General features: G+C 40.4%; 2 protein-coding genes and 1 long non-coding RNA gene across 16 annotated transcripts in view; 1 reads left to right on the top strand and 2 right to left on the bottom strand.

Annotated features, from left to right (window-relative positions):
* Positions 1-117: 117 nt before the first annotated feature.
* On the bottom strand, positions 118-16444 carry MCOLN3 (mucolipin 3). Of its 8 annotated transcripts, none has more exons than XM_021382758.1 (14): positions 16107-16444; positions 14655-14900; positions 13224-13391; positions 10157-10310; positions 9610-9694; positions 9433-9529; positions 8753-8852; positions 6719-6831; positions 6489-6638; positions 4773-4874; positions 4539-4661; positions 3766-3972; positions 3236-3365; positions 118-1369 (listed from the first exon to the last, which is right to left on the bottom strand). In XM_021382758.1, the coding sequence occupies exons 2-14, from the start codon at positions 14880-14882 to the stop codon at positions 1350-1352; spliced, it is 1677 nt and encodes a 558-aa protein (XP_021238433.1). In that variant the 5' UTR covers positions 14883-14900; positions 16107-16444; the 3' UTR covers positions 118-1349. The 8 variants fall into 8 exon arrangements, with proteins under 8 accessions (XP_021238433.1, XP_021238435.1, XP_021238429.1 ...); XM_021382760.1 differs by having other exon boundaries at positions 14655-14884; positions 16107-16241; XM_021382754.1 differs by lacking the exon at positions 16107-16444 and adding an exon at positions 15819-16019 and having other exon boundaries at positions 14655-14884.
* Positions 16445-16593: 149 nt separating this feature from the next.
* WDR63 (WD repeat domain 63) overlaps positions 16594-26685 on the top strand; it is a 29592-nt gene continuing 19500 nt past the window's right edge. For 5 of the 7 annotated variants that reach the window (XR_002433959.1, XR_002433958.1, XM_021382751.1 and 2 more), the window contains exons 1-5: positions 16594-16729; positions 17807-17888; positions 20114-20241; positions 21516-21554; positions 26478-26659. Coding sequence is in view for 5 of the 7 variants with exons in the window: in XM_021382751.1 (XP_021238426.1) it covers positions 20127-20241; positions 21516-21554; positions 26478-26659 (336 nt within the window). In the remaining 2 variants the exon portion in view is untranslated. Of the gene's footprint in view, positions 16730-17806; positions 17889-20078; positions 20242-21515; positions 21555-26477; positions 26660-26685 lie in introns of those variants that run through there. The other 2 variants (XM_021382750.1, XM_021382749.1) reach the window with 2 other exon arrangements.
* On the bottom strand, positions 20728-26471 carry LOC110391067. Its single transcript, XR_002433960.1, has 3 exons — positions 24949-26471; positions 21698-21783; positions 20728-21251 (listed from the first exon to the last, which is right to left on the bottom strand). It is a non-coding gene; the product is annotated as an uncharacterized LOC110391067 (long non-coding RNA).

Below are 26685 nucleotides of genomic sequence, written 5' to 3'. Positions count from 1 at the left end.
AAATAATATAAGGTACAACAGTACATCTTTTTTTTTTTTTTTTTTTTTTTTTTTTGATCTTATATATTAACCTGGCAAAATATTTACTCTTGAAATGAACACCCACACACAGAATAGTTATCGCAACTGCAGCTGTTTATTGTAGTGCATTTGCAATATGTAAACTTACAGACAAAAGATGTTTAGTGTCCTCTGTGTTGGAGCACATATACAGAATTTCATTACATGATTTCACACACACCTATGGGATTGTGGCTTAAAATGCAAGTTGTCTAAAATATACTTTCCTTTGTCTTTCTATTCTACTCCCAGAATGAAGAGACTATAGGAAATAAGGCATCCATTACACGGTAGCACAAAGAACAAACTAAATAAACTAAGCTGACAAAACTGAACTTGTGTAAGATCTAATGTTTTAGATAGCCACAGACAGTACCAGGTCATATAGGTTTGTAGGAAACAAGAGTTTCTAACGTGAGGTGAGATGTGACTCTCAGAGTCTGTCTTTACCTTAGTCCAGGTTTACAGACTGCCACACTAAAGGAAGTTCTCTACTTAAAAATATGTATTTTCAAAGTGCTTCTGCCTGACTATTCCTTAAAAAATGTAAGATCAGAACACTGCTCAGCTGAATGCTGCAAGGGACACAGCTGGATGTAGGACATCCATGTCTCTCCACTCGCCTCACCCCTCCGACTTCATTTCCAGCCTTTCATGTCCAGGCCTCCCTGAGAGGAGACTGACACATTCCTCACGTGGTGCTTCTCTTCATACAAATATTTAGTTGATGTTCAGAGCCATATTTGAATGGCTTGTACATCAACCCACTGTACTGTCTGCAGAAACAAGTTCCACCAAATTTCATAGTTTTAGTTTATTTTCACTATTACATTATTATTATTATTATAAAGAAAACTGCTGAGGGCACCAGCCTGCTTTATTCACTCAGTGCATGAGAGAGAATACCTGCAGTACCGAGGGCTAGCTCGATGCTCAAAGTCACTGTTGTCTGGCACCATTTCTTCTTGTTGAAAGTTACTGCCTTCCTAGTCAACCCGTATAGTCTAGCCAAGTCTGAACACAGACAGCTTGTTAATGCCCTTTGCAGTCTAGCAAATTTTAACTAAGGAAACAAATAGAACAAATCTAAAAAACAAACAAACCTGAGCTAGAAGTGAGAGCGCCTAACTAGAAAGACTGTAAGTGTATCACAAGATTTTGACACAGGTTTACACTGGTATTAGAGAAAAGCATTTAGACTTAGGGTGTAAGATTTTCCACCAACTCTACTACCGACTTCCTGTAAAATGTGCTGCTTCAGAGCCTCCATGGTATGCTCTCACAGACCATCAGATATGTTCACTAGGACCTGTACAGGAGAGGGGGAAAAAACATCAGGTGCACACACCAAAATAACAGTTCAATTGTACAAGAAGCCTTAAAAATGCATCTGATCTATCTAATTATGTATCTGGCTGATAAGAAACTACCATGAACCACCTTAAAATATTTTTAACATGTGAAAGACTTAGGAGGAGCCACATGTGCATTGCAGGACTACATGACTATTGAAGGAGCAAAAGCCATATCATCTTTAACACTTAAGATACTTGTTTATTCCTACAGGTCATTTGTTTCAAAGTAAAACCAGAAGGACACAGCATTGAGCTGAAGGAGCAATGTTCACTAATTCTAGGCACCTGCAAAGTTGGTCCCTGGTCTAGCTTCTAGGGACAGAATCGTGCTACGTCCAGATATAATCAGTTTGGAGCCTTAACACGCAGAGCACGAGGAGCACTTGCAGATCACATTTGCCACCACAATAAAATAATTAAATAATCAGTTAGGAAATAAGACTCCAAAACCAGGCACTTCAGTGCCTGCAGCTCCACTTGCGTCCAGGGCTTTGCTGGCTGCTCAGTCCTCCTGAAGAACAAGTTGCTTGAGAGCAATCAGGTTTTCACTTTCCAATGCTTTTCTAGAACCCTGATCCCTGCCTCATGTTGAGTCTCTTGCCTGACTATGCTGAGAGGTATGCACAGAAAAGGAAATGCTAATATCAGCACCCTTTATCCAGGAACAAGAAGGCCTGCTCTGCTTCATCCCACACTTTCATCCCAAGCAAGGCAACCAGTCAGAACAAGGGCTCTCAGCTCTGGGTGGTGTCACTGCAGGCTCTGCTCTGTCCTGGCTCCAAAATATGTGCCCATCTCCTCTCCTTCATAGATATGTGACAATTAACAACACATCACACCCAGAAAATCCCATAACAAGGAGATGCAAATGTCTTGGATATTTTTAGGAAGCTGCAAGTGTTTAAGGCTCCCACACCAAGGGGCCCTTCTGCAAGCAAGGTGCAGAGCTGCAGCCAGCCGGGTTAAATATAAACTACATATCCTGCAATCGGTAGTCCTGAAGAAACGAAGCGTTAAGTAACTGAAGCATTACGCTCTCCATAGTGGAAGTTAGGCAGTCCTTCTCTAAGTGCTGTGATAATAATACTTAAGCTGTGTGATATTTTAAAACCTTTGCAAGCTGATTTTTTCCAAAAGTTTCAGGCCTGCTACCATCTAAATTTGGAAACCTCTGGATAAAGTATAACTGAAAAGTGGATAAGAAGACACAGTGTGAGTTCAGTAAGTCCTGACTGGTGGTACAGAAAGGATTAATGTTTGCAAATTACACGTACAGGGTTCCCAAGTTACCGTGCATATTTACAAGGGCTGCTCCAAAAGTAATGCCTCCTATTTTATGATGTTGGCCCACAGTGTCAGGCAGATGTCAGTGGGATGGCAGTAGAGGTTGAACCCTCCCACCAGAATGCCATTACATTTTGTTTCTGTGTGACAGATGGCAGCAGAGGGGCGGTCTGGCAGAATGGCATCTGATATGGAAGTGTGTATGAAGCAAATGTGTGTCACTGAATTCCTCCACGCAGAAAAAATGGCACCCATTGATATTAATCGATGCTGGCTGAACTTTTACGGGGACCAAACAGTGGATGTGAGCACAGTGAGGCAGTGGGTGGTGTATTTCAGCAGTGGCAACAGTGACAGACTTTTCACTTAAGCGTTTCATTACAGAGCAGTACAAATAGTTTCTTATTTTTGCAGTGTTTTATTTTTAACTTGTCCCCCCCAAATCAGGTATGCTTCATAAACATTACACCAGGGATATTTTGTGGTGTGTTGCATTTGCATATACATTAATGTATAGTTTTAATGTAGGTACTTACCACTACAACAACAGAAGAGAGATACAGAACCCTCCTCCTCTAATCTGTACCTTCCAGAGTTTGGTAAGTCTTTGCACTGTGATATAAATCTCTGAAGTTCTGTCTCTGGAAAGCCATCTCGTTGGTAGTGCTAAAAATTGATATTTAGTTAAACCTTTAACAAGGCTAAAGCACAAAATAGCCTGAAGCAATATAATAAGAACATAAAGTAAGGCTTGCCTCCCCAGACCACTTTTCAGGCATTATTCAAGCATGAAATTAGAAGATTCAGAGAACTGAATATGAAATTTCTACTTTTTAGTTGATAATAAGCTTCCACTGGGAGAAGAAATCAGATAGACTTACAAGAAAATCAAAGTAGGGAAGAATTAAAAATCTCTTGCAATCACTCCATGTCCTCAAAAATAGCTATTACATTCATTCATAAAACTGGCTTGCACTGCAAGTCAAGATATCAAGGGAGATGAGAGTCAGGATAGCGCCAGTCTTGTCTTTTTTATTCCAAACAAATTGTAAGAGTTCATTCTTACCTTGATAGTTTCGTATGTATCTGTAATGAGTGCAATGAAGAGACTTAGCACCATGTAGATGAACAGACTGATGAAGGAGTAGAGGTAGATCCTACTGAATAACCAAACCAAGTAACTTTTCTGCTGCATTTTTGCAAAAGTGGCAAACATGTCATCTCCATTTATCAATGAAAAGAGGCATTCAGAAACCACGTTCAGAGAACGGAACTGGAAAAAGACAAGGACATCCGTTGCCACTTTATTTGGGGCCTTAGACTACACATAACCTGAAGGACATATACGGCTGTTGACTGGCTCCTCTGAACATTTTGTACGCCCAGAGCATGACAACATGCAGTGCTAACTGTAATGCACCTGAGGAATGAGCAAAGTTTGTCCCCTCCTATACACATAAGCATTCAATTTGTTCTCCTGTAAACTCTTGCTATTTGATAAGCCAATTTTACTTTGAAAAAGGATAACATCTCCAAAGCTTTAGTCTGATAGCAGTGTTCTGTGAGACCAAAATTGTTTCTCAAAATACCACGCGGGACTCCCAACATATGACTAGGAGTCACAGCAGCTTCCACTCCTGACTCAGAGCTTTCACAACCAGAGGGAAGTCTGACCATGATGTGACAGTCAGGCTGCTCAAACAGTAGCATCATGTTGAAGATGAATGATTTTTATATTAAGAGAAGCCTTGACATGGAAAATTAGAAGACAACAGTAGTAAACTCTCATTTATTTAGAATCTATTATTCAAGTTGTATTTTTTATCTTGACTATATTACCTTCACGTGGTATGGCCCCAGTACAATCCATCCACAGAAACAATAGCCTAGATAGATCATAGCAGCACAACAGCAGAACCTCATGACGTTGGGTAATGCTGCTCGCAGCGTTAGAATGAGAAGCTGCAGAAAGCAATGCAAACAGTAAGAATTCAACCAGGCATTTCTTCTTTTTGTCTTATAGCAGCAAGCAGAATAAATACCAACAGCACGAAGATCTCAGGAGATCCTTACATTATACTTCTGAAAGAAACCTAGGTAGCGAATGACTCCAAGCCACACTAGCATAGTGGATGTTCCTAGGAGTATGCTACAGACATCATAACTTGTCAGACTCTAAAGGAAAAAAAGATAAAAAGGAATCAAGTATTATAACAAATGACAGGTCTTAAATTGCAACTCTCATTACTACAAAGATCTATTAAGAAACTTGGTTTTCCTTAGAAATCTCTCCCAGTAGAAATTAGTTTGGGGCAGTATGTCATAAAGAGCAGAAGTGTCACCAAAGAGTAAGGGAACTTTCAAGCTTTACTCATTCCACATGCCTTTAAATATGACTGTTTATAAAACAGATTTTCACCACGAGCTAAGCTTTATTTGCTAGGCCAACAGCACAGCTGGACTGCAGCTGCAGAGACCTCCTCTCAATGTGTAACTCGACAGGTCTTGCTGCGTGGCCCTGACAACAACTAGTGCTGCTCCCAGACCTGCAGCCACTGCTGCTACAATCTGCAGCAACTGCATCAGCAGATTCCCCATACCGGCTCGGGAATCTCTGCCACATCCCAACATACTGCGTAAACCTGATTTTAGATCTGCAAAGTAAAAACAGCTCCTCCAGTATGTAGGTAAAGCTTTATTTTAAAATATTGTGAGGCGTCATCAGAGTTCAGATAAATACGAAGGAGGATTTTGCTACGTAGCAAGGACATGTGAGGTGTAGGAAGTTGTCAAGGAAAAGTATAATTAGCTTTTAATTAGTTCTAACTAGAGCTTCATAAATATTTTATCAACACTTGGCTTTTTTTTCTTTTTTCCATCTATACATACTGGCCCATTTTCATCCGTGTTATCCTACATTCTGTCCCTTGAACTGCAACTCTTCTCTGAAATGCTCACATCTGGACAGCTGACTTGAATAAAAACCATTCATTATTTTCTGTGAGAGAATGGACCTCTTCTAAGTGAGCATGGACCTCTCTCCCATCTTAGCTCCTTTCTACTTCTACGTTTACAGCTCCTAAAGTAAGACAGAGCAATGTGTGATAATCAAGCTGTCACCAGATTGATTTCAGCTCTGTCCTTCCATCACTACCATCCAAAGTCTGTTGTGTTGCAATGCCATGCTTCAAAGTCTGATACAGATTCAGTAAAAAAAACAGCACAATCTGAATACTGGAGTGCTTCGGCATAACATATTGCAACTTTTGTTGCCCAACATTTAATATTTATTTATTTATTTTCCATAGTAACTTTATTTTAGCAATTGAAGACTTAAAACCTGGCTGTGGCTGACTGTTATGTACATGCTGGAAACCAGAAGCTGGGAAAGCAGCGAACAAATGCTTAAGAAGAAAATCTCTATGCCAGTTAAGTTAGTTTTTAAATGTGGTATAGAAAGTTAAATGCTAAATTTAAAAAAGTAAATAAATAAGCAAATATAACTGGTCCTAAATGGGGCAGAGAGGAAGTCAACAGTTTTAAACATTCAGAGATAAAATAATTTTATTCCTTTGAGACACCTGAAAGGAACAAAGAGAATTAGAACTATAATATATAGTGATATTTGGAACAATACACCTGAGTTATAATTCCAGACAAGAAGACAGAGTTTTAAAATTTTGTGCTAGTTGGAATCAAGTATAGCCAGCCTAGAGTCCTCGGAGATTTAAACCTAGGTGAGACAGAAATAGTCAGCATTGTTTCCACTGAACAGTGTAAGTATCTTACCTTGGCCTGTATCTCCATTTTGAGAGTTGATCCAACGATAGTTAGGACATCACTAACCATAATGAGGATATACCAGCCATTGACAAATTCCATCTGATCATTGTAGGATACTTCTTTCTTATAATAATATAGGAAAAAGCTTACAAATTCCTAGGGGAAAAGAAGAGAGGGAAAAGTTCACTAGACTTATGCAAAACATGAAGACTTTCCAAAGGAAGAGTACTACCCACCCTTTGGAGCCGAATTCCTTTTACTACTGATCGTGTGCAAAGGATCAAAGAGCTCAGACAGATCAGAATGATAAAAGCATCGAAGATCATCATGTAATGAGTATTCTTCTGTACTGCAGGAACAAAAACACACGCGATTATAATCAGATGCATTTCATCTTGAGTATTGAAGTAAGAATCAATTTTTGGTGTTTGTGATGTTTATGTGAATTAAGACAAATCCTAGCATTTTTCCCACAAAAGCTGGTCTGACATTTTCAAGAGACACACAAGTATATCTGAACTACCAATACCACTTCAGTTAATTTATAAAGGTTGACGCCACATCAAAAATGTCATATATCAGAGTGTGAATGTGTCTTACAAGGCTGCAGAACGGGAGGTAGGACTTGTCTATTTTGCAATCACTGGAATGGCCCTTTGAGCCACAACATTTATATAAAAAAACAATCTCAGGAATTTTACAATATGCATCTTCTCTTCCAGAACAGAATTTGACTATCAGATGGCTCTTCTGTGCTCGAGTAATGCAGTTAACTTGCACTATTGCTCAGATAGCTATGACCAGCACTGCACTAGACATGAGCTCTCCATATCTTGTTACTAAAAATAACATTCTTGATCAATTAAGGCCAATTTTTGTACCAAAACTACTGCTAGTCAACTTTTTCCTTTTTATCCTTATCAAACAGCAGAATCTAGAAGGAGTTAGTGTAAGGATTTGATTTTTAATGCTAAAAGAGTACCTACATTTGAGAAAAAAATTGAAGCAAATTTATGCTAAAGTTGAAAGAGCAAGCAGCAAGTCTCCAAAATGGGATGCTGATATTCTAGTTGGCATCACAAAGATACCAACTATTTAGAAAAGGTCCACATTCTTCTTGTTTAGAAGCCTCTAACACATGTACTGGTGCCATTTAAGATGGTTCTGCAGTCTAGTTCAGAACAGCAGCATTTGCCATCACTGCTTTCGTATTTTTCCTTGGCTTTCAAAAAGTAATATAGGATACATCAGGGGATGATGCTGAAAACTGTAACAGAGGCAATCTACATCAATGTCAAATGTGGAATATCATAGAGGCCTGCTATCAAAACCTTATCTTACTGCACAATTAATCTGTTAGAGGTAGCTTGCCATCTGGTGTACATTTATAACATGGCATCCAGCAAATCTTGCTGATAGGCTGTTTAGCAGATTATGTGTTTGCTTAAACAGTGTGTTTCATCCTCTGTGATGCATTTCATTTAATTCACAAAATTAATTCCAGTCAGGATCTTAAAAAAAAAACTCTCCTTTTCTTAATGCCAGCTGTTCACAAGGGAATTTCGTAATGCAGGTATAGCAAAACAGAAAGCAACGAAATAGAAAATAGATCTCTTTCATCAGAAAAAAAAAAAAAAAGTGGAATTTGAAGTTCTGCAAAGCTTCCAGTGTTCAAAGAGATTCTTTAATCTACAAAGATCTCTGGCAAAGTTTTGACTGGAGATAGTAGCTTCCAACAAAGGGCACTCCTTTTAGCAGCTATTTAAGATAGATATTCAACCATACGGAACATCTCAGTTACACTCAGATACACGCCAAACTACGTTTAAGCAGCAGTCAAAAGTAGTTCTAGCTATTGCACTCTAGCGGCCCTTAGCAACAGTGCTTCCTTATCTGCCTGCTGTTAAGTCCTGAAATAAGAGTAAATCAATTTCAACTTTCCACCACTATCGCATGTCCTTCTGTTGCCTGGTGCTAGAGCAATGCTTCACAGCCTGCCGTAACCAGCGAGCAGCTTCAGCTCAGTATCCAAAACCAGAATGATGAAAACATTTCAGTGCAACAGTATCGATTGTACAAGATTTCACAGTTGTTTAAGAACAATTCTTCAGGAAAAAAAAAAAAAAAAAAAAAAAAACAAAAAAAAAAACAACAGGATTTAGAGTGTACCTATTAGACAATGTATGTCAATAGTGCCTCATCTTTAAATAAAGAAAGGTTAACAAACATTATGCTAGTTTAACATGAAAATTTGAAGTTATATCACTTACTTGATCCAGAAACATGCCAGTCTTTACATTCCCTGATCTCTATGTCATTGTCTAGACTTATTTTAATTCTTCCACTGTGGGCTTTATTATCAAACACTATCTGTAGTAACAAAAAATTAATTAAAAGTGACTGTTAAAACATTAGATATATTTAGTATATTGTACTGCTAAGTATGCACAATAATTCAGAGTAATTCTCCTCAGGCAGAAGTTATGAAAATTGTTTAAGATTAAAGTAATTCCTGTTTATTCAAGTAAACTCTGGACAAAATCTAGTATTGCTTGATAAAGTAGATACTGAAATACAGGTGGAATTCTTTTAAGTACAGCCTCACATCCCCGTGATCTGAAAAAAAAAAAAACCACAACACATTCCTAGAAGCATCTCTCTAAAGACATGTTCATGTTCTTCCCATACTTCAACAGGATTAGATTACAAAAGCTGTAAACTGAATACGCACATGAGTACTGTATCAGATGTACTCAAAGCTTAACCTACAGTAACACCTGACAGCAGTTTACAGGGTACTAATTCATGGCAGAGTAATCCAGACTCCACTGAGGACACTGAATGGTGCCCAGCACTCCTCAGAAAACATCTGCACTGACTGCACGTAGTAAATAAGCATGAATGGTTTCTCATTTTTGAACTGAAAGACACAGGGCAGACATCCATGTACCGTCAGGGTGAAATCATAACAGTCAGGGAGCTCATGGTGACGAACGGTCTGGAGGTTGATTGCCTTCAGATTGAACGTGAGTTGCACTGCCACTAGCCTGGAACAGGGTCTCACATTAGTTTTTTGAAAGGAAAATGTACAAAAACACCAATGCAGGAAGTACTTACTCCTCCTTACCTGTGGAAATCCAGAGAGAAATTCAAATTGTGTTTTCCCACTGTTCTGTTGTCTAAAGACATCGTTGGCTCAATGTATAAGCAGTCTGCAATGGATAAGTACTCACAATAATATCTCAGAGGTTATCATGCTCTTTAACTGTAATCTGCCCTTCCCACTCCCAAGGCTGTGAAGTGCGGTTGACTAGAGTAGTCAAGATAGCACACTTAAGTGATGAGTCACTTTGGAGTCCTGGTTACAAATACGTTGGCTTTCTGAACACCAGCCAAGTTATTCATCATGAATTCACTGGGAAGGCTCCTGAAATAAGCCTTTTATTAGATGATCATCATGCAAACACCATCACTTTTTGTGCAGTAGATATAAAGGACTGTTTCCCTTGAAGAGAGTTTAGTTACACAACAGTTTTCTTACCAGTTTTGGCTAGTAGCAAGTTCAGTACAGATCATTTAATATAACTATACAACACCAGATACTCATTAAGAATGTATCTTAAGTGTAGGGTCCCTCCTCCCAAAGAAATGATACAATAGATTAGATTCATCACCAGTCACAATCTCTGGGTCTATATCAAAGGTGTCATTTCCAGGACAGATGGTTCCTTGCTTGTAGAACTGCTGACATACAGCCAGAGCTGTCTCTTCTGCTCCTCTCTTCTCATAAGCATGGTTTCCAACAGAAATGTTGGGCAACTGTAAGTACTAAAGTTCAGAACAAAGAGGTTAACCAAGTTAGATGACACCAAAACTATTGGCCTCTTGAAAAACAAACTAACAAGCATAAAAAAAAAAAAGATAACAAGTGTTTAGATCTGTGCTGTAAGCCTTCTTTTTATTTAAAACGTCACCTAAAGAACTTGGAAATGTTCACCATACTACAGCTGAGTCTTCAAATACTTTTAATGGGTGTCCAACCTTTTGGCTTGCCTGGGCTGTGTTGAGTGAAGAGTAATTGTATAGGGCTGCATCTATAAAGGTCACTCCAAAAGTAATCTCTCTTAATTATTTCCACGGAAACTAAAACTGATACAAAGAGCACAATAACATTATGGAATAGAGCACATTCTCAGCTATAAAATACTTTCTTTCAGTACAGTCACCACCATTATCCGTGTATTTTCACCAGCAATGAGCAGGAGTCTGCATGCCATGCTTATAAAAATCCGTGCCAGCGGAGGTGATCCACTGTCACCTTTGCCACTGCTGAAATGCACAACCCAACACCTCACTGTGCTCACATCCACTGTTTGGTCTCCATAAGTGTTCAGTGGGTGGTGTTTTTTATAGAATCATAAAATCTTTAGAGTTGGAATGGACAATTAAAGGTCATCTAGTCCAAATCCCCTGCAATGGACAGGGACATGCACAGCTAAATCAGGTCACCCAGGGCCTGATCCAGCCTCAGCTTGAAAGTTGCCAGGGACGGGGCATCAACCACATCTCTAGACAATCTGTTCCAGTGCCTCACTACCCTCACTGTAAAAGTCTTTTCCCTTATATCCAACCTAAATCTACCCTCTCTGAGCTTGCAGCCATTTCCCCTTGTTCTATCACCATAGACCCTGCTAAAGAGTCTGTCCCTTTCTTTCCTGTAGCTACCCTTCGGGTACTGACAGGCTGCTATCAGGTCACCTTGCAGCCTTCTCTTCTCCAGGCTGAACAGCCCCAGCTCTCAGTCTGTCCTTGTAGGAGAGATGTTCCATCCCTGGGATCATTTCTGTGGCTCTCTTCTGCATGCGCTCCAACAGGTCCACATCTCTCCTGTACTGAGGTCTCCACATCTGGACACAGTACTCCAGGTGAGGCCTCACCACTGCAGAGCACAGGAGCAGGATCCCCTTCCTTGACCTGCTGGTCATGTTCCTTTTAATGCAGCCCAGGATACTGTTGGCTTTCTGGGCTGCAAGGGAACACTGCTGGCTCATGTCCAGCTTCCCACCCACCAGTACCCTCACATCTTTTTTGGCAAGGCTGCACTCAATCCTTACATCCTCCAGCTTGTATCGGTAGTGAGGGTTGCCTCGACCCGGGTGCAAGATCTTGCATTTTTCTGCATGGAGGAATTAAATGACACATCTTTCCTTCATACACACTTCCATGCCAGACACCATTCTGTCAGACTGCCCCTCTGCTGCCAGCTGTCACACAGCAACAGCATGTAACGGGAAATTGGTGGGAAGGTTCAGCCTCTACTGCTGTCCCACTAAAATCTGCCTCTGATGCTGTGGGCCAACATAATAAAACAGGAGGCATTACTTGAAGAGCAGCCCCCATAAAATATATAATATAGTTAATGTATATAAGTAAAGCAACAAAAATATAAAACTAATGGGATATTTGACCTTGTGCCACAGCAGTGCCAGCTGTGCCTGGCTGCATGCAGCCCAAGGGCCAAGAGTTGGACATGTCTGCTTTAAGGTATTTGACAAAAGCAAGAAGTGCAGGATTTGGTTCTAAATGCCTTTTTGCTTTGTATTATTTTTCTTTCTACAGTCCTTATTAAAAGCATAATTCATTATTTGCAAAGCACTCTGGCTGAAATCCAAGCAGCTCATTGAGAACAAAATCTACTGATTAGCTCTAGGGATGTCTGCGCAAGTCCAGTGCTCTGGCAATGAGAGGTAGTCTGTTTCTTTTCCTGAAAAATCAGCAGATTTCTCCACCAGTTCATTCCAGAAATGGCTTTACTTAAGGTGTTAACGCTATTCAATTAATCTAGCAACGCTTTTTTTCTTAATGACTTATGGTATAGGAAGAGCAGTAAGATCTGAGTATCTTCAGGTTTTTCCTAGTCTTCTGTACCTACTCCATTTAACTCCATGTCAGTTTAATGCCAGTATGGGAATATGCCTCCCACAGCAAGAAAAATTGAAGAGCAGAAGTACATTGATTCTGGATGGGGACTGACCCGTGAAAGTTCACCTTGTAAGTACTAAGGTACAACTATGTTTGAGCGACTGCCTCAGACACTTGCCCTTTATGCAAGACTCAAAGTCATGGATGTGCCAAAGAGCCAGTCCTCTTCAGAGATTTTCTGGTGACCAGCACCGTGTGCAGCATTTACTTCAGTATGCTTGGGTACAGTTTTCTTTTTCCTTCTTTTTTTTTTTCTTTTTTTTTCCCCAAAAACAGTTATTGAAACCATTACAAATAATAATTTTTAAAAAGTGACAGGTCTAGGGCTTCATGTTTAGGAAAATCTAGCAGAGAAGTCTGCCACTCAATAAAAAATCTTAAATACTCAGCAATCCCAATTTGTTACCTCAACATAAAGTCCTGTAAATGGCATAGGAAAAGCAGTGTTTGGAACCTCATCTTTTCATGAAACGTAGGACTCCAGGGCAACATTAACTCAAAATGTGTTACTTGTTGTATGTCACATTATATTTTTCATTCAATAGATGGGATAGAAGCTTTTCACTCTACCAAAACAAACAAACACCACAACCATAAACAACAACAACAAAACAACCAACTATGTAAGCAAGTCAGTATTCTAGTATTAAGCAACAGGTACATGCATTCAAACTCAGACATAATCCAGGAAAGAAGAGGAAGAAAATCCACCCGGTTAAAGAGCATGTATATTGTATACATTGCAGTGAAAACCCTTACCTGGTTGATGGCAAAGAATATTTGGTCATAGACATCTGTCTGTGTGTATACCGCATAAGTATCATCCATTCTGTCCATGTACCCTTTCAAAAAGAGATGTTTGAATGCAATAGTGTTCTCTTCTTTGAAGGCAACCACCATTTGATTGCTCAATCCGAAAAGCACCAGCTGAAAAAGACATTTATATTTCCTGTTCCAATTCAAATTTGGCTTCTGCATTAACAGACAAATTCTGTCCTACAAACAGCTAGTTACTCTCATCATGCTGGGAAACACAGCACTTACATGCAGGCTATTCCATTTCAGAGCTGGTCAAAAGAAAGCTTGACTTTAAGGAAACAGTGGGTTTTCAGAATGGTCCTTTAACACAATGACCAGCTTCTTGGCTAAGGACTTGCATTTTCACAAAGAAAAGGATACTATCTCAAATTCAATCTACCTATATACTGTTACATGCAATTGTTACTTCAATGTGACACTAATACAACTTGCCTTAGGAAACATCAGTGTTCCTCAGTGAAAAAGGCAGGACAAGACATAACCAGACCTCACTTTGAAGTCCTGACTCCAGTGCAGAAAAGGCAAATTGAGGACAACTCAAAAAAACTGCAAATGTCTTTCTCTCAGATTTGAGTAAAAGGTGCCTTGCGAGTAATGGATGAAAACTGTGCTTGTAACAGGATAACTTCGGAGCTATCACATATTGCAACAGCTCATGAAGTTAGCATAAAACTCTGCTAGCTGCTATCCAGGCTGGGAAAGGTTTCCAGAAGAATGCGCTCTGTTGTTTGCAGGAGCTCACAATTCTCTCCAGTGCCTATTGTTTCACAGCTAGTGTCGGCAGTATTGTGAAGAAACTCATCAGAGATAAGTTTGAACCAGAAGCCTATGGATCAGCTTTATAGCCAGGAGGCAAACTGGATATTTAGTTTTTGATAAGGGTAACCCAGCTGTTACAAAGACACTAAAGCAGTCTGTGGGCAGGCTGGATGTTGAAGACACACAGGAATACACTAACAAATCAATAGCACAAAGATTTAATTACCTATTGGCAGATTTTCTCTGAAAAGTCTAAATCTTATTTAGATTCTTCCACTGTAAAATTTTATTTCTAATTGTAAAATGGGACAGATGACAACCAGAGGGGAAAAGTTAAAAAAAAAAAAAAAAAAAAAGGAGGGAAATTCCTTAAAGATGGTTCCTTTCATCTCCACATCTCCACTCTCAGGAAATCTATTCTTCAGTCAGTAATTTACGATAAAACTATGTCATCCAAGATCCTGAGATCTACACTACATCTGTGTGACTAAGACAGTTCTGCAGTCTGTCCTCCTTCAATCTCCACACTAGGCCAAGGAAAAGCCTTTGTCATCTGCACCCCTCATTTGAATTCACTGAATTAAGAAGAGTCTCTGCTTCCACAGTACTCACCTGAATGGTAACCATTGCTATTTTGAGTAGCTGAATCCCAAGTTTCCAAGGTTTTCTGCCCCGGGCCCAGAATTTTTCACATGGGTTCATGAAGAAGAACTTTAGCTTCCTCCTGAGCTGGTCTTCCACCAGCAGCTCCTGTGGCAGCGACGGGTGTCGTCTGTAGCTGCAGAGCCCTTCGTCATCCAGAGCACTGCAGCTGCTTACAGCCACTTCGGGAGTCTCCATTGCTGAAATCACAAAAGTCTGTGGCAGATGGAAAATGTGCAAGCATCAATACAGCAGCATCAGTTCAGCCTGCACTGACAACCTGGGCCCCAGAACTGTTTGTCTTCTGTGAAGGTACCCACATGTTACACTGACTTAAGAGCTGACCTGTAATACTGCACACGCTCTAGAGGCAGAACCCATGCAGGTAACTTGACTTTCAATTACAAATGGGATTTCTGTGCCTTTGGAATAATGCAGTCACTTGCGGAAAACCTCGTCCCCTCTCACTTCCCAACACCAGCACCACATACGCAGGACACTGTGACTCACTTCCTCCTGTCTAGAAGAGCACCAGAGCTGCTCTGTAGTGCTCTGAGCACTTATCTCCTTCTGTAGCTGGCGTTCCCCACAGCTACCCCTGAGCTGTCCAGTACCCGAAAGAAATGCAGCTTTCAAGACAAACAGCACTTTTCTCAGGCGTCAGTGTTAGCATCATTCTCCGCTGGAAGCGGAGCCGCAGGGTGCCAAGTGCAATTCAGGGACATTACCTGAGCAACCAACCGGCACTTAGCGCCACTTTATCTATCGCTACAGCCATAAAAGCCCGAATGCAAACCATTGGTAATCATGAACCTGGCAATAAGACCGAAGGTAACGGTAAGCATCACGAGGAGCTCAGCTGTCGAGGGGCGACAAGTTCAGAACCCGCGGTAGGACGCCACAAGCAGACCCGGGGACGGGTGAGCCCCGCACAGCCCCGCTCCGGTTCCCCAGGGCTGTACCGCCCGGGGGATCCAGCACAGCGGGGCTGCCGGGCACCTTCCTCTCAGCACATCGGGCCTTTACACACTGCCACCGCTGCGCTGCTGTCAGTGCATGCGCTTGATAACCAGAAAGTACTTCTTGACCTCACGGTATCAGCTGCAGAAGACACCCAAGACAAACGCAACGCACGTTTTCCACCCAGCCGGCACACCGAGACAACGCGGGCTCCGATCGCGGGCTCCGATCCCACGGGGATATCGCCGCACACAGCCTGTCCCCTCCTTGCAGCACCGCGCAGCGCAGCACCGCACTGCATCGCGCCTCGCCCTCTCCCCGCGCCCCGCAGCCGGCTGAGCACCACGGGAGCTCCTCCCCGCAGCCCTCCCCGTACTCAACCGGGAGAAAAGCGCAGGGCTCGCCGAACTCGGCCCCCACTTCCCGCCCCGCAGCCCAGGGCGGAGGCTTTGACGCAAATACCTGCGCTATGCTCCCGCTGCGGGCACCGCGCTCCGGCACCCGGCGGGGTGCAGCGGCACGGCGGCCTCCCGACCCCTACCGCCGCCTGCAGGCACCGCCCGCGGCTCGGCACCGCCCTGCCCGGCTTTGGTCCGGGCTGCCGCGGCGGGAGGGAAGGCCGAGTCACTCGTCCTACAATTTGCTGCGCCAAATTTTTAATTAAACAAAACAAAGCAAAACACAGCGCAGTGCAACAGACCCTTCTGGTTACGGAATTGCAGTTGCAAAGGGCAGGCGGCGGGACGGGGCACGCGGTGATCTGGGTGCGCAGCGGGCACAGGGGATGACGCTGGGGCAAACTGGGTTATCGCCGCGCACCGGACAGAGGAACACAGCTCCTCAGGGGACCAGACGGCACCGAGCCACCCAGAACTCGCCCCGGCAGACAGGCGCCCAGCACAACCCCACCAGCTGCCGGTAGCCCCTCACGCACCGCACGCTGGGACGCGCAGCTTTCCTGCCCCTACGCAGATCAACCAATAGCAACTTCCCCCAGAGGGGGGCGGGCTCGAAAAGCAGCGCGCTTATTGCCTGTCGGAAACGTCAATCCCGCCCCGTTGCCATAACAACCGCACGCCGAGCAGGTAAGCAGGGCTTCATGCGGGCTGCCGGGCGGCTCCGTGTTGGAAGGCTGAGCTCATTCTTCCTCGCCTTCGCTGCAAACAAAAACCTCTGCGGATTCCTACCAAGTAACGAAATCTGCACCTGGCTCTAGTAGGCTCAGTTCCTTCAAGGTCTGTGTGTGCGCAATAAGGTCCACCCACTTGCAGAGCAGATGTGGCAGTTGCCAAAGCTTCAGCTTTACTGCCCAGGCTCACAGAGTGAAGCTGCATTCAAGTACGTGCAACCATTCGTTGCAGTACAAACCTGAGGTGTCTTGCTTGCTTTTTGTGTGGAGCAAAGTAAATTAAAGTGAACGCTCTACATGAACTTTTGTAGCAAGTGGGTCTTTACTGAGATGGTATTTTCAGTATGTTCTAAATGTTTACTGACAGAAATGCGGGCTAGGCAGTGACACCACCAAAAGAAAAAAAAAAAGCACAGCATGTTTTTAATAATTTCCTTGTAGTCCTTCGGTTAAATGAACCCCATTTTTGTCACTTAAAACTGGAGTAAATTAGTCTTAAATTAGTAATGCACACAAACTAAAATCTAAATCAATAAATTAAGCAAGTAATGAATCACTCCGTGTCCTCTGTTCAGACAGCAACAGCTGCATCGCTGACAGCTGCTGTGCCCTCCGTCTGGAAGCACCTAGCAATATCACGCCTCTGTTCTACAGCTGTCAATGTCTGGGTCCATTAACCAGGGAGGAGAACATTCTGATCTTCATTTTACTCTTTACGATATTCTAAAATTCAGACTGTTACATGCAGCTACAGCTAAACGAGGCTGCACGGTGTCAAACACCCACAGCTTCCCATGGGCCTCTGCAATTAAATACCATAACGCTGTGTCCCACTGAAAATTTGCTGAGAAATTAGACTGAGCATATTTACTGAAAAATTGAACGTAACACATTGCTGCTTACAAAAAAATATCAGGTGGTGTATACATAATGGATTTTCACTATTTTTTTGTACTTTAATTTTTTTCACATTTTTTGCATAATTTTTTAAAATTATGTTACTGCAACTGTTGTTTCTTTTTTTTTTAAGAAGAGGTGGCAAGTGGAAGATTGGTGTCCAGCTCATGTTTTAAAGTTCTCAGCAGGTGCCAGCTTCCTGCAGGGAGCACCTAGAGGTTAGTTAGTAGCATGATCCTGTTTAAACAACAAAAAGTGAACCCAAACATTTGTATACATAGTCTGTAAATGGATGTGGGCTCAGTTATCCTTCAAATAAGTCTTTTAAAAGTCCTGCTTTTGCTTTCTTTGGAGGCCTTAAACGTTTCCTGGCAACTGACAATCACGTGCCCGCTGGATGACAAGCGGGCAGATGCAATATATTATTAGGGATATTGTGAAAGGAGGTAGTTACTTTGTGCTTTCGGACTGTTCTGGATATATCACCTTTCCAGTCAGTGAGGTTCTGTGCATCACAGGTGGAACCATAAACAGTCCTCACTGATTGCTGTATTATTCATTTGTAACACTTAAACAGGGACACTTCTTGTATGAGCATTTGCCCACAGACGCACTCACGCCCTCTACCTTCACCAGCACTCCCCATCTGTGTAGTACAGCTGATTCTCCCAGTTAGAGGAAGAACCACATTACTGGAGACAAATTTTTAATTGTTTTTATAGGTATAATATTCTTGAAGTCAGTCAAAGGAGAAAGGTTGTTTTTATTTGCAAGTTATCCTGCTAAAAATAGACACGTGATTTATCTCAGCCCTTTCAGTGTTTCCTCTGTTCATGTGACTTAGGGTTTCAGTTACTCAGCAGAACTCATTTTCCAAACTGGCTTTATCGCAGTGTATAATTATGAAATGGCCAAGTAAGACAATGTGACTGTAACATGCAGAACACGGTTCATGCCGTCCTTCAGCTAACTTCTGAAACATCTGGGCTCTCCTAACCACCGGTGCCACAGTCCCCTTTATTCAGAGGCAGCAATGCTGGTCACAAATTTTACTTAAAGCATACAAAGAGATGGATAGCAAATACCTTAAAAAAAAAAAAAAAGACAAAAAAAGAGAGAAAATTGGCTTTTTTTGACCTATCTGAAGTAAGATGTACAGTAAGTTAAGGTAGCCGTAAGTATTTCAGAACTGTAAACTAGGCATTACTCAGCTTAGAGGCACCTTTGAAAGATAATAATTGGGAAAACATTGAATGTTAAACATACAAAATATATCGTCAATGTTTGTAGTCCTGTACTTCACAAAATGACCGCGAATGAGAGCAGCAAAAAAACTAACTTCCTCCTTACAGACATGTCCTTATAGCACATGATTTACTTGTGTTGATTTATGTTTTTTTTTTTTTTTTTGAATCTTCTAAAATCATCAACTCTTGCAAGGCAAAAGTTTCAGAATTCTGAGATGTTAATCCATTGGTACCTGTGTAGTAGCACCCAAATTCTGTAGGTGTTTTGTACACATTAATAAAAACAGTTCCTCTGCCAGTCATCTTTCAGTCCTAAGAAAAGTGGTGAAATGCAATGGAGGGAGGGAGGCTTCATGTTTCTTTCCTGTCGCTAAGTGTAGCTGTAGCACAAACACTGGGAGTCCCACAGTCCTTATCTCAGTTGAATATCTCTAGCTGTTCAACAGTAGCATCAAACAAGTTTCAGTACTTTTCATTACAGTTTGCGGACCATTGTGGTTTAGTTTTACCGGGTGCTATGTGCACTTCATCCACATGGTGGTGCTGGGACTGTATTTGCTGGTGGCGTGCTGCCCGGTCTGTACAGTGGACAGGCTGGGTTTCTTCTGCTTTGCAATGGAAATGAGACTTCATTACACTGCTGTTCTTATCCTTCTACTGGATATTGGGAAGGAGGGGAGTAAATGAAAGAGAAGTAGCTTTCTGCACAGTATAGTCTCCAGCTGTGTAATTGTTGCATGTAATTATGCATCATTTCTTTCCAAATCTGTCCTCCACAGAGCTACACTGAAAAATTAAACGGAAATGCAAAAGCACAAAAATGCTTTGCGCAGCTGTGTAATGATTTACACTTTAAGGAGGTTGGGACAAATATGTACAGCTGTGGAATCTTCACCTACGCTTTACACACCTAGCTCAGGTTCTTCAGCTTTCTTCAAGGGTAATGCATGTTCTAACTTAACCTTTCACAGTTCTTGATAATCAGCTTGTGTATTTAGCGACCCTGGACAGGTGAATTTCCAACTCCTATGTACCATGTCAAAATATAATTTATGATTTTAATTCTGGAGCTTTGGCTGTGGGTGAAAATTAAACTATGGTAATAAACTATATAAAGTCAAGTGTGAAATTTTCACTCCTGCACAGTACATTCCACTGTTTGTTTACTATTTATTGATGATACGCATTTTCTCTAGAGAGTCTGAAAACATGCCAAAAAATCTCAAATCCAGCAAGACCACCTCGAAAGGTCCAAAAACTCCAGGAAAGAAACAGAGAGGTGGAAAAGCTGAGCAAGCCTCAAAAGGAAAACAAAACCAGCCCGGTACGTAAAGTACTGCAGATATGAAGAATGCAGTAATCTGATCTTGCGCAACAGATACATTAATTACTTTGGGCCCAAGCATTTAAGTAAACACGAGATAAATCAGAACATGGTATTTTATATAAATGACTGAGTGATTTGTGATTACTGGTTATGTTTCCATAACCAAAATGTGGTATATAACAAAGTAACATTGCAGTATTTATACCTTGTCCTGGTTGATTAAATTTAGTAGTTTTTGGTGTTATAACAATAGTACTGACTGGGAAACTGGGAGACTTAATGCATAGAAGTAGAGAGAGATGTAAGAGCTAAACTTAGTCCAGGGACAGAGCATCAGGCAGAAAGAGGTTCCTCCAGAGCATGAGTTTAGGTGCTCAGGATTAAACTGTAAAGTTACAATGAAAGAGTCTGAAAGTATACCAAAGTCTCACAATTTAATTGCAGCCTGTTTTATTGTGTTTTTCTGGGATGCAATGAAAGACTCTCATTTGTGTCATACATAGCACACAGTTAATGCGACTTAGCTACAAGTAAACAGTTTGTTGGTGAAAATTTGTTTTTGCGATGACAGCCAATTTCCCAAAGTCAGTTCTGCCCTTGTAATGACATTTTTATCCCATTTATTTAACGGCTGTTGTGCTGCACAGAATATTCTGCTCATCAGTACCAATCTCTTCCTATCCTACACCTCTGTGGAGTTCATGTACTCTCTGAGGAGCTGATGAATGCCCAACTCCTATAGCACCCTGCCATCCAGAGCAATGCAGCCCACTTCACCACATTAGAAAGGAGTAACATCCGTTCCTACCCACACACCTGCCAGCTCTGCTACCATACAGCATGAGTGAGCTTTGTCCATTTTTCATCTCTGCACATGACATGATTTGAATGTTAACTGCCCCAAGCAGGTGCTAGCAGGTAATGGTACGGGAAGTTTTCAGTGCATGGAATCTTGCAGTGTACAAAAGATGACAGATTTCTTATGGCTTCTCTCTAATGTAGAGCACCTGCTCAAAATAAAAATGAGCTTTAAATCTCCAAAGTTAAAAAAAATGCTAACGGCTCCTTAAGATACAGATCTATTTTAAAAGGCTTCCCTCATTTCTCATGTTAAGTTTGAGCTGAGTGGAATTTATTTTCTATTTCCTCTTCACAGTTTAGTTTTAAATGTATATAAGGATTTTAAGTATTGCCTTATCAAGGAAAGGACTGAATGTTCATAGTTATTTTGTTAGGGAAACAAATTCTCATAACATCTTGTTATATTTCAGAGAAAGAAGATGAAGCTGATCTTTCTATGGTTGGTATAGGTAAGTGCTATGATGACTGGGCTGTGAAGTAATGGTTTTGGAATATTTTAAACATTTTGAAGCTTCCACACTAATAATGTTATGGAACAAAAAAGGAAAAAAAATTATGAATGGGAAAATTAGAAACTAAGTACATCTCTTACAGTAGTGATTGCAGACAGTATCACTCTGAGTAGCAGGCTGTGCATCAGGAAAGCTGAAGCAGGTACGGCTTTGTAGATGTTTGTCTCTTGGGTTGAGAGGAGCAGGGATCAGGAGAAATAAAGAGCATTAAAACAGAATTACAGGATAAAAAATGTTTGCATTTCATAATAGCTACACAATTGAAAGAAAAACTTGACGTTTTTATCATTTTTTAATCTTTGATTTAGTCAAATAATTATTAAATCCACTGAGGAGATTATTTTAGCAGATCATCTTTGTTTTTAACCGTAGATCTCAATTGACTTTGACTGATGTCTTTTGCTTAACAGAACGAAATACCATCTGCCACTTAGAAGTCACGAGATATTAAGCACTTCCCTTGGGTTTTGAGCAAGAAAAATGAAGTTTTGTGCAGTTTTAAGGGCAGACATAGTTGCAAGTTAAAATATGAAAATATACAACTTTTATTAAAAATCTATTTTATATTTTATCTATTTTATAACACCAAGTCATCTTTTAATGTCTTTTAACATCTCTGGTTAGATTTTTCTTCTGATCATTTTTGTGCAATTCTTCCTTGGATATAACTTAAACTGTTATCTATGTAAGATTTATGGTTTACAGAAACAGCCCAAAGGGTTATTTTCTCAGTTAGTTTTTAACAGTATGGTTTTTATTGCTAAAAGCTAAGATATGATGGGGCAAACTAGGAACACAAAAACTAGGTAATTTTTAAAGACATCATATATCACTTGCTTTCCTACACAACCCTGTGCAAATATGCGTGAAAGTGAAATTTGTGCTCTGATTAGCTTCATGAAAATGGGAAATTAATGAAAATGGACAGCAAGTGATTATCCAGATGATGAAACCATTACTTTAAAAATGCTAAACATAGTGTTCCTTGAAATAATTAATTTTGTCACTAGGAGAGAATTTTAACTTCACCTGGTGGCAAGTTGGGTTAGATCTGCAGTATCTAACCTGTTTCTAGAAGCAGGAAAAAATACTGCTGTGTACTCACTGTCTCTGCTGGCTTTAAACTGTCTGTGTGCTATCTCCTTTGTGTAAGGTTTACAAATGTTCTTTACTTCTACTGGCGTTTTTTGCCCTTCGTGAAGTGCTGGTAGAACTACAGATTTTAATGAATTACATAAATACAGTTTACTATTGGAACACAATATGAAGTTTCTTTTTAGATGCTACATACTTTTTACCAGAAAGCAGCACTCTAAATATATAGACTGCTACTCAATAGCAGTTCCTTATGAATCTATAATATAGATTTATATACAGATCCAAGAATCTACAATGCAGGTCCTACCTACAACATAGAATGCTCTGGGATACAATTCCATAGTATAGAATATTAATACTTTAGACTAAAATATGTATGTATTTTTAATCTGGTGATTACTTTGCTTTTAACTTGGACATACAGCAATTGAGCAGCGAAGAAAACACCACTTACATTACCTGTCCTGCTCTGCCCTCTCTCATAATGCTATTGCTTTTTGCTTAACTTTAATGTATGCTTGAATTGTTCAATTTGACATTGAAACCTACATCTCTTTGAGTTTTCTTTAGCGTTAGCATTTGTGGACAAGACGGTATGCATCTGATTCAGCATTTTTTAAAAATAAGGTGTCATGGAAACTTCTTGCAAAAACAACCTATATTTGTAACTTGGCATTTTTTATTTATTGAAAAAAAAAGATAATTGAAGAATTTCATTTGCTTCGATCCATGGGAATAATCTTATGCAAAAATTACACATAAGAATCAGTAAATTATGTTTATAAACTTCCTTTATGTTCTACCCCTCTTAATTGCATTAGCTGCACAGCCAACTCTGAAGACTGTGATATGTACAGATTTGCAATTCCTTTGCCTTTCCTGTCCATTCTGTCCTGAGCCAGTTGTGCATGGCAGAGGATGGAAACTGCATTCCTTTTCGTTGTGCAACTCTAGGTTTCTATCCTCCTGGTTTATGAAAGTGCACATCTTAGTTTCAGCTGGGACAGAGTTATTTTCCTTCATAATGTCTGGTATGATGCTATGTTTTGGTTTCAGGGAAAAAAAAATGTTGGTAACACACTGCAGCTGTTGCTGAGCAGCGCTTTACAGAGCCAAAGATACTTTGGTTTTCTTAATTTCTCTTACCATTTTACTAACGAGGAGGGGCACACAGAGCTGTGAAGGAACAGAATCAGGACAGCTGACTTAAACTGGCTAAAGGGATATTCCATACCACATGACATCATGCGGAAGGAAAGTTTTGAAAGAGGTGGGAGTTCATCTTCCTTCTGCTGCTTGGGGGCTAACTGGGCATCAGTCAGTGGGTGGTGTGCAACTTCTTGTGCATCACTTGTTATATATTTTTTACTATATACATATAGTCATAACTATTAACCTTTTCCTCTTCTCTATCTTAGTAAGTAGTTTTATCTCAACCCTCAAGTTCTTATTTGCTTTTTTTCCCCCTGATTCTCTCCCTCATTCCACTGGGAAGGGGAGGGAGTGTGTGGTGCTTAGCCACCTGCCAGTTAAACCACAACAGCACATCATAGGGATACCCTCTTAGTTGTACATCCAGGTGGAAAGTTTCTTACTGCAAGCAAGAGGGGACTGGTTTACCCCCAATACTGTTTTTGTGGTTTGTTTTTTAGTGGGTTTTTGGGTTTTTTTCCCCACACTCCTTTTAACAGGTTTATCAGGTATGCTTTAAGAAATGCAGTTTGCAAGAGGAGGCCTAATTTTTTGCTCCGATGTATAAGAAAATGTAAAGTCTAACTGTACTATGGTGGGTTGTAGTAGGATTTCAGTGTATTCTCTAATAAGACCTTTGACTACGGTGACCTGGGATTCTTACAGACCAGTTTTCACAGTTTCTTGGAAGGATTAAATCTTTTCAGTCACCCTGAAATAAACACTTTTTTCTACCTTTTCTCATAGACAAATTGATAAGCAAAAGAAGAATCTAAGTCTTGGCCTCATTAGCCACAGAGAGTAGACAGAGAGCGGATTTGGTCTGGGGTTACTCATAGTGATGACCTTCAGAGGTCTTTCCCAATCAACTTGCCTATAATTTTGCAACTTTTGGGAGCATCTGCACTGACATCTTGGAAATCTCTGGGATATTGAGAGGAAAGCCATGCAATATTGACTACAATTGTGATGAAAGTGACCTAGTGGACTGTACGTGCCTATTGTGTGTGCTACAAAACAGTGAATGCCAAGAAAATCATACCTGGTATATGCAGGGTGTACCAGACTTGTCATACATTGTGTTACTTGCTGCAGATGATTACAGGAGAACGGGCACAGAGTGGCACTGAAAGAGTTTAAAGGATAAATGTCAGATTCATCAAACATCACATATTCTGTGACAGGCTTATGCAGAGATTCATTTTCCCAGCTGACAGACATAAAGAAGGACTTATTGTTTTATCAGTCCTTGTCGGCTTATATTAGAGACAGCTTCTCAAATACACATTGAGCCTGCTGATCAGCACAATCATTTTAGATATGTACCAACTCCAATTTAAAGCACACAGAAGAAAAAATAAACAAACAAAAAGAAAAAACACCCAAGTGCTGGAAATTAAGGTAACATATTAAGTATTTCAAAGAAAGTAAATAGAATGAAACTCAGAAGATCAAAAGTATCAGGACTTCTCACGGAAGTCAGCCCATATTAGCAGATAAGCCCATTTTAGTAGACAATAAAAATCTCACATATACATGTCTGCAGATCTTTACTATTTTCCTGTTTATCAAGAAGTTGAACATTCAAAATAAACATCTGCTTGCCTTCTCATATGTAAGTGTAGGGGTCTTCATGAAGAATATACTTAATTTTTGATAGGGTAGTATTGCCAAGAAAGAAGAGTCTCATAGCAAGAGAAGATTCAGTTAGCCAGGTCTTTACTGATCTTAATCACTTCTATCTATTATGTAAAGCAGTTTGTGCAGGAGCAGTGTTGTGTACATATGGCTAACAAGAAGCATAATATATTATCTTCAGTTTGTGAGTGTTTGCAAAGCGCAATCCCCAGGTTACCTAACTGCACCCAGTCTGTCTAAGAATACTGAAGATAACAGTGTCAGAGTTCGAGTAAGGAATAGTTGTCTCGTTCAGAATGGATACAACTAAACCTAACAGAGGTCATCTGCATAGCAACCAAAAACTATGTATTCTCCAGCAAACCTGAAAATGAGGTCTTGCATCTGGTTTGAATCTTAGTGACCTTGCTTTAGTCTCACCAATTAGTTCAAAAATATGCTCAGTGACACTCTGAACTGATGAGAAAAGCATGTAAGTACAAAATCAGAAAAGTATCCTCATTTGAGATGGTGTTGAAGCCATATTTCGATTAAACATTGGCTTAACATGGCGCAGCTTTACACAGAAGAACGAGAGTATGAATTCAAGGGCTGTTTTAAATAAAATCCATGCAGCTGAGTCCTTAATTTATTAAATTAGTCCACTAATCACTTTTCAATAAAGTTCATAACAACCTGTTAATCAAGAGAAAAAATCTCTCATACTAGTAATAACATATACTCATTAAGTAAAAAATATTAGGTAGAGTCTTTTCCAAGATCAGCCAAATGTAATATAATTTGTATTCCACACCTCCCAGAGTACCAAAAACAAAGCTGAAAGATTCAAAGACATTCTGCTAGGAAACAGTAAAGTCCTAGAGTTATTAAAGGATACATTTATACTTAAACACTCTAAACTATTTTAGCATGCATTTTTTCTTTCTTTCATAGGCCATCCAGAAATCTTTCCCTTAGTTTTCACTACCAGGACCCAAGAAATTTTTAATTGCCGAGTGGATGAGGACGTCACTGAAGAAAATTGTTTCAAGCTTATTAAAAAAGATGACATCATTCAGGACCTAAAAACAAGAGCTGCTATTTCTGATTTCCACCCTGTCAAAAACATTATCCTAGTACGTAGCTTCTTTTGTTCTCACTT

This window comes from Numida meleagris, unplaced genomic scaffold (genome assembly GCF_002078875.1).
Source record: "Numida meleagris isolate 19003 breed g44 Domestic line unplaced genomic scaffold, NumMel1.0 unplaced_Scaffold286, whole genome shotgun sequence".
NCBI lineage: Eukaryota > Metazoa > Chordata > Aves > Galliformes > Numididae > Numida > Numida meleagris.
The sequence above is the reverse complement of the archived record's forward strand: the minus strand, read 5'-3'. Positions and strand labels throughout refer to the sequence as shown.

Bases quoted from the DNA above. Each gene is read 5' to 3' on its own strand.
- MCOLN3 (XM_021382754.1), bottom strand. From the start codon at position 15,945: ATGCAGTGCGGTGCTGCGCTGCGCGGTGCTGCAAGGAGGGGACAGGCT. The intron at 6,639-6,718 runs GTGGGTAGTACT...CTTTTCCCCTAG, and splicing joins AAGGAATTCGGCTCCAAAGG to GAATTTGTAAGCTTTTTCCT. The intron at 3,973-4,538 runs GTAATATAGTCA...GTCTTTTTCCAG, and splicing joins TGGGGCCATACCACGTGAAG to TTCCGTTCTCTGAACGTGGT.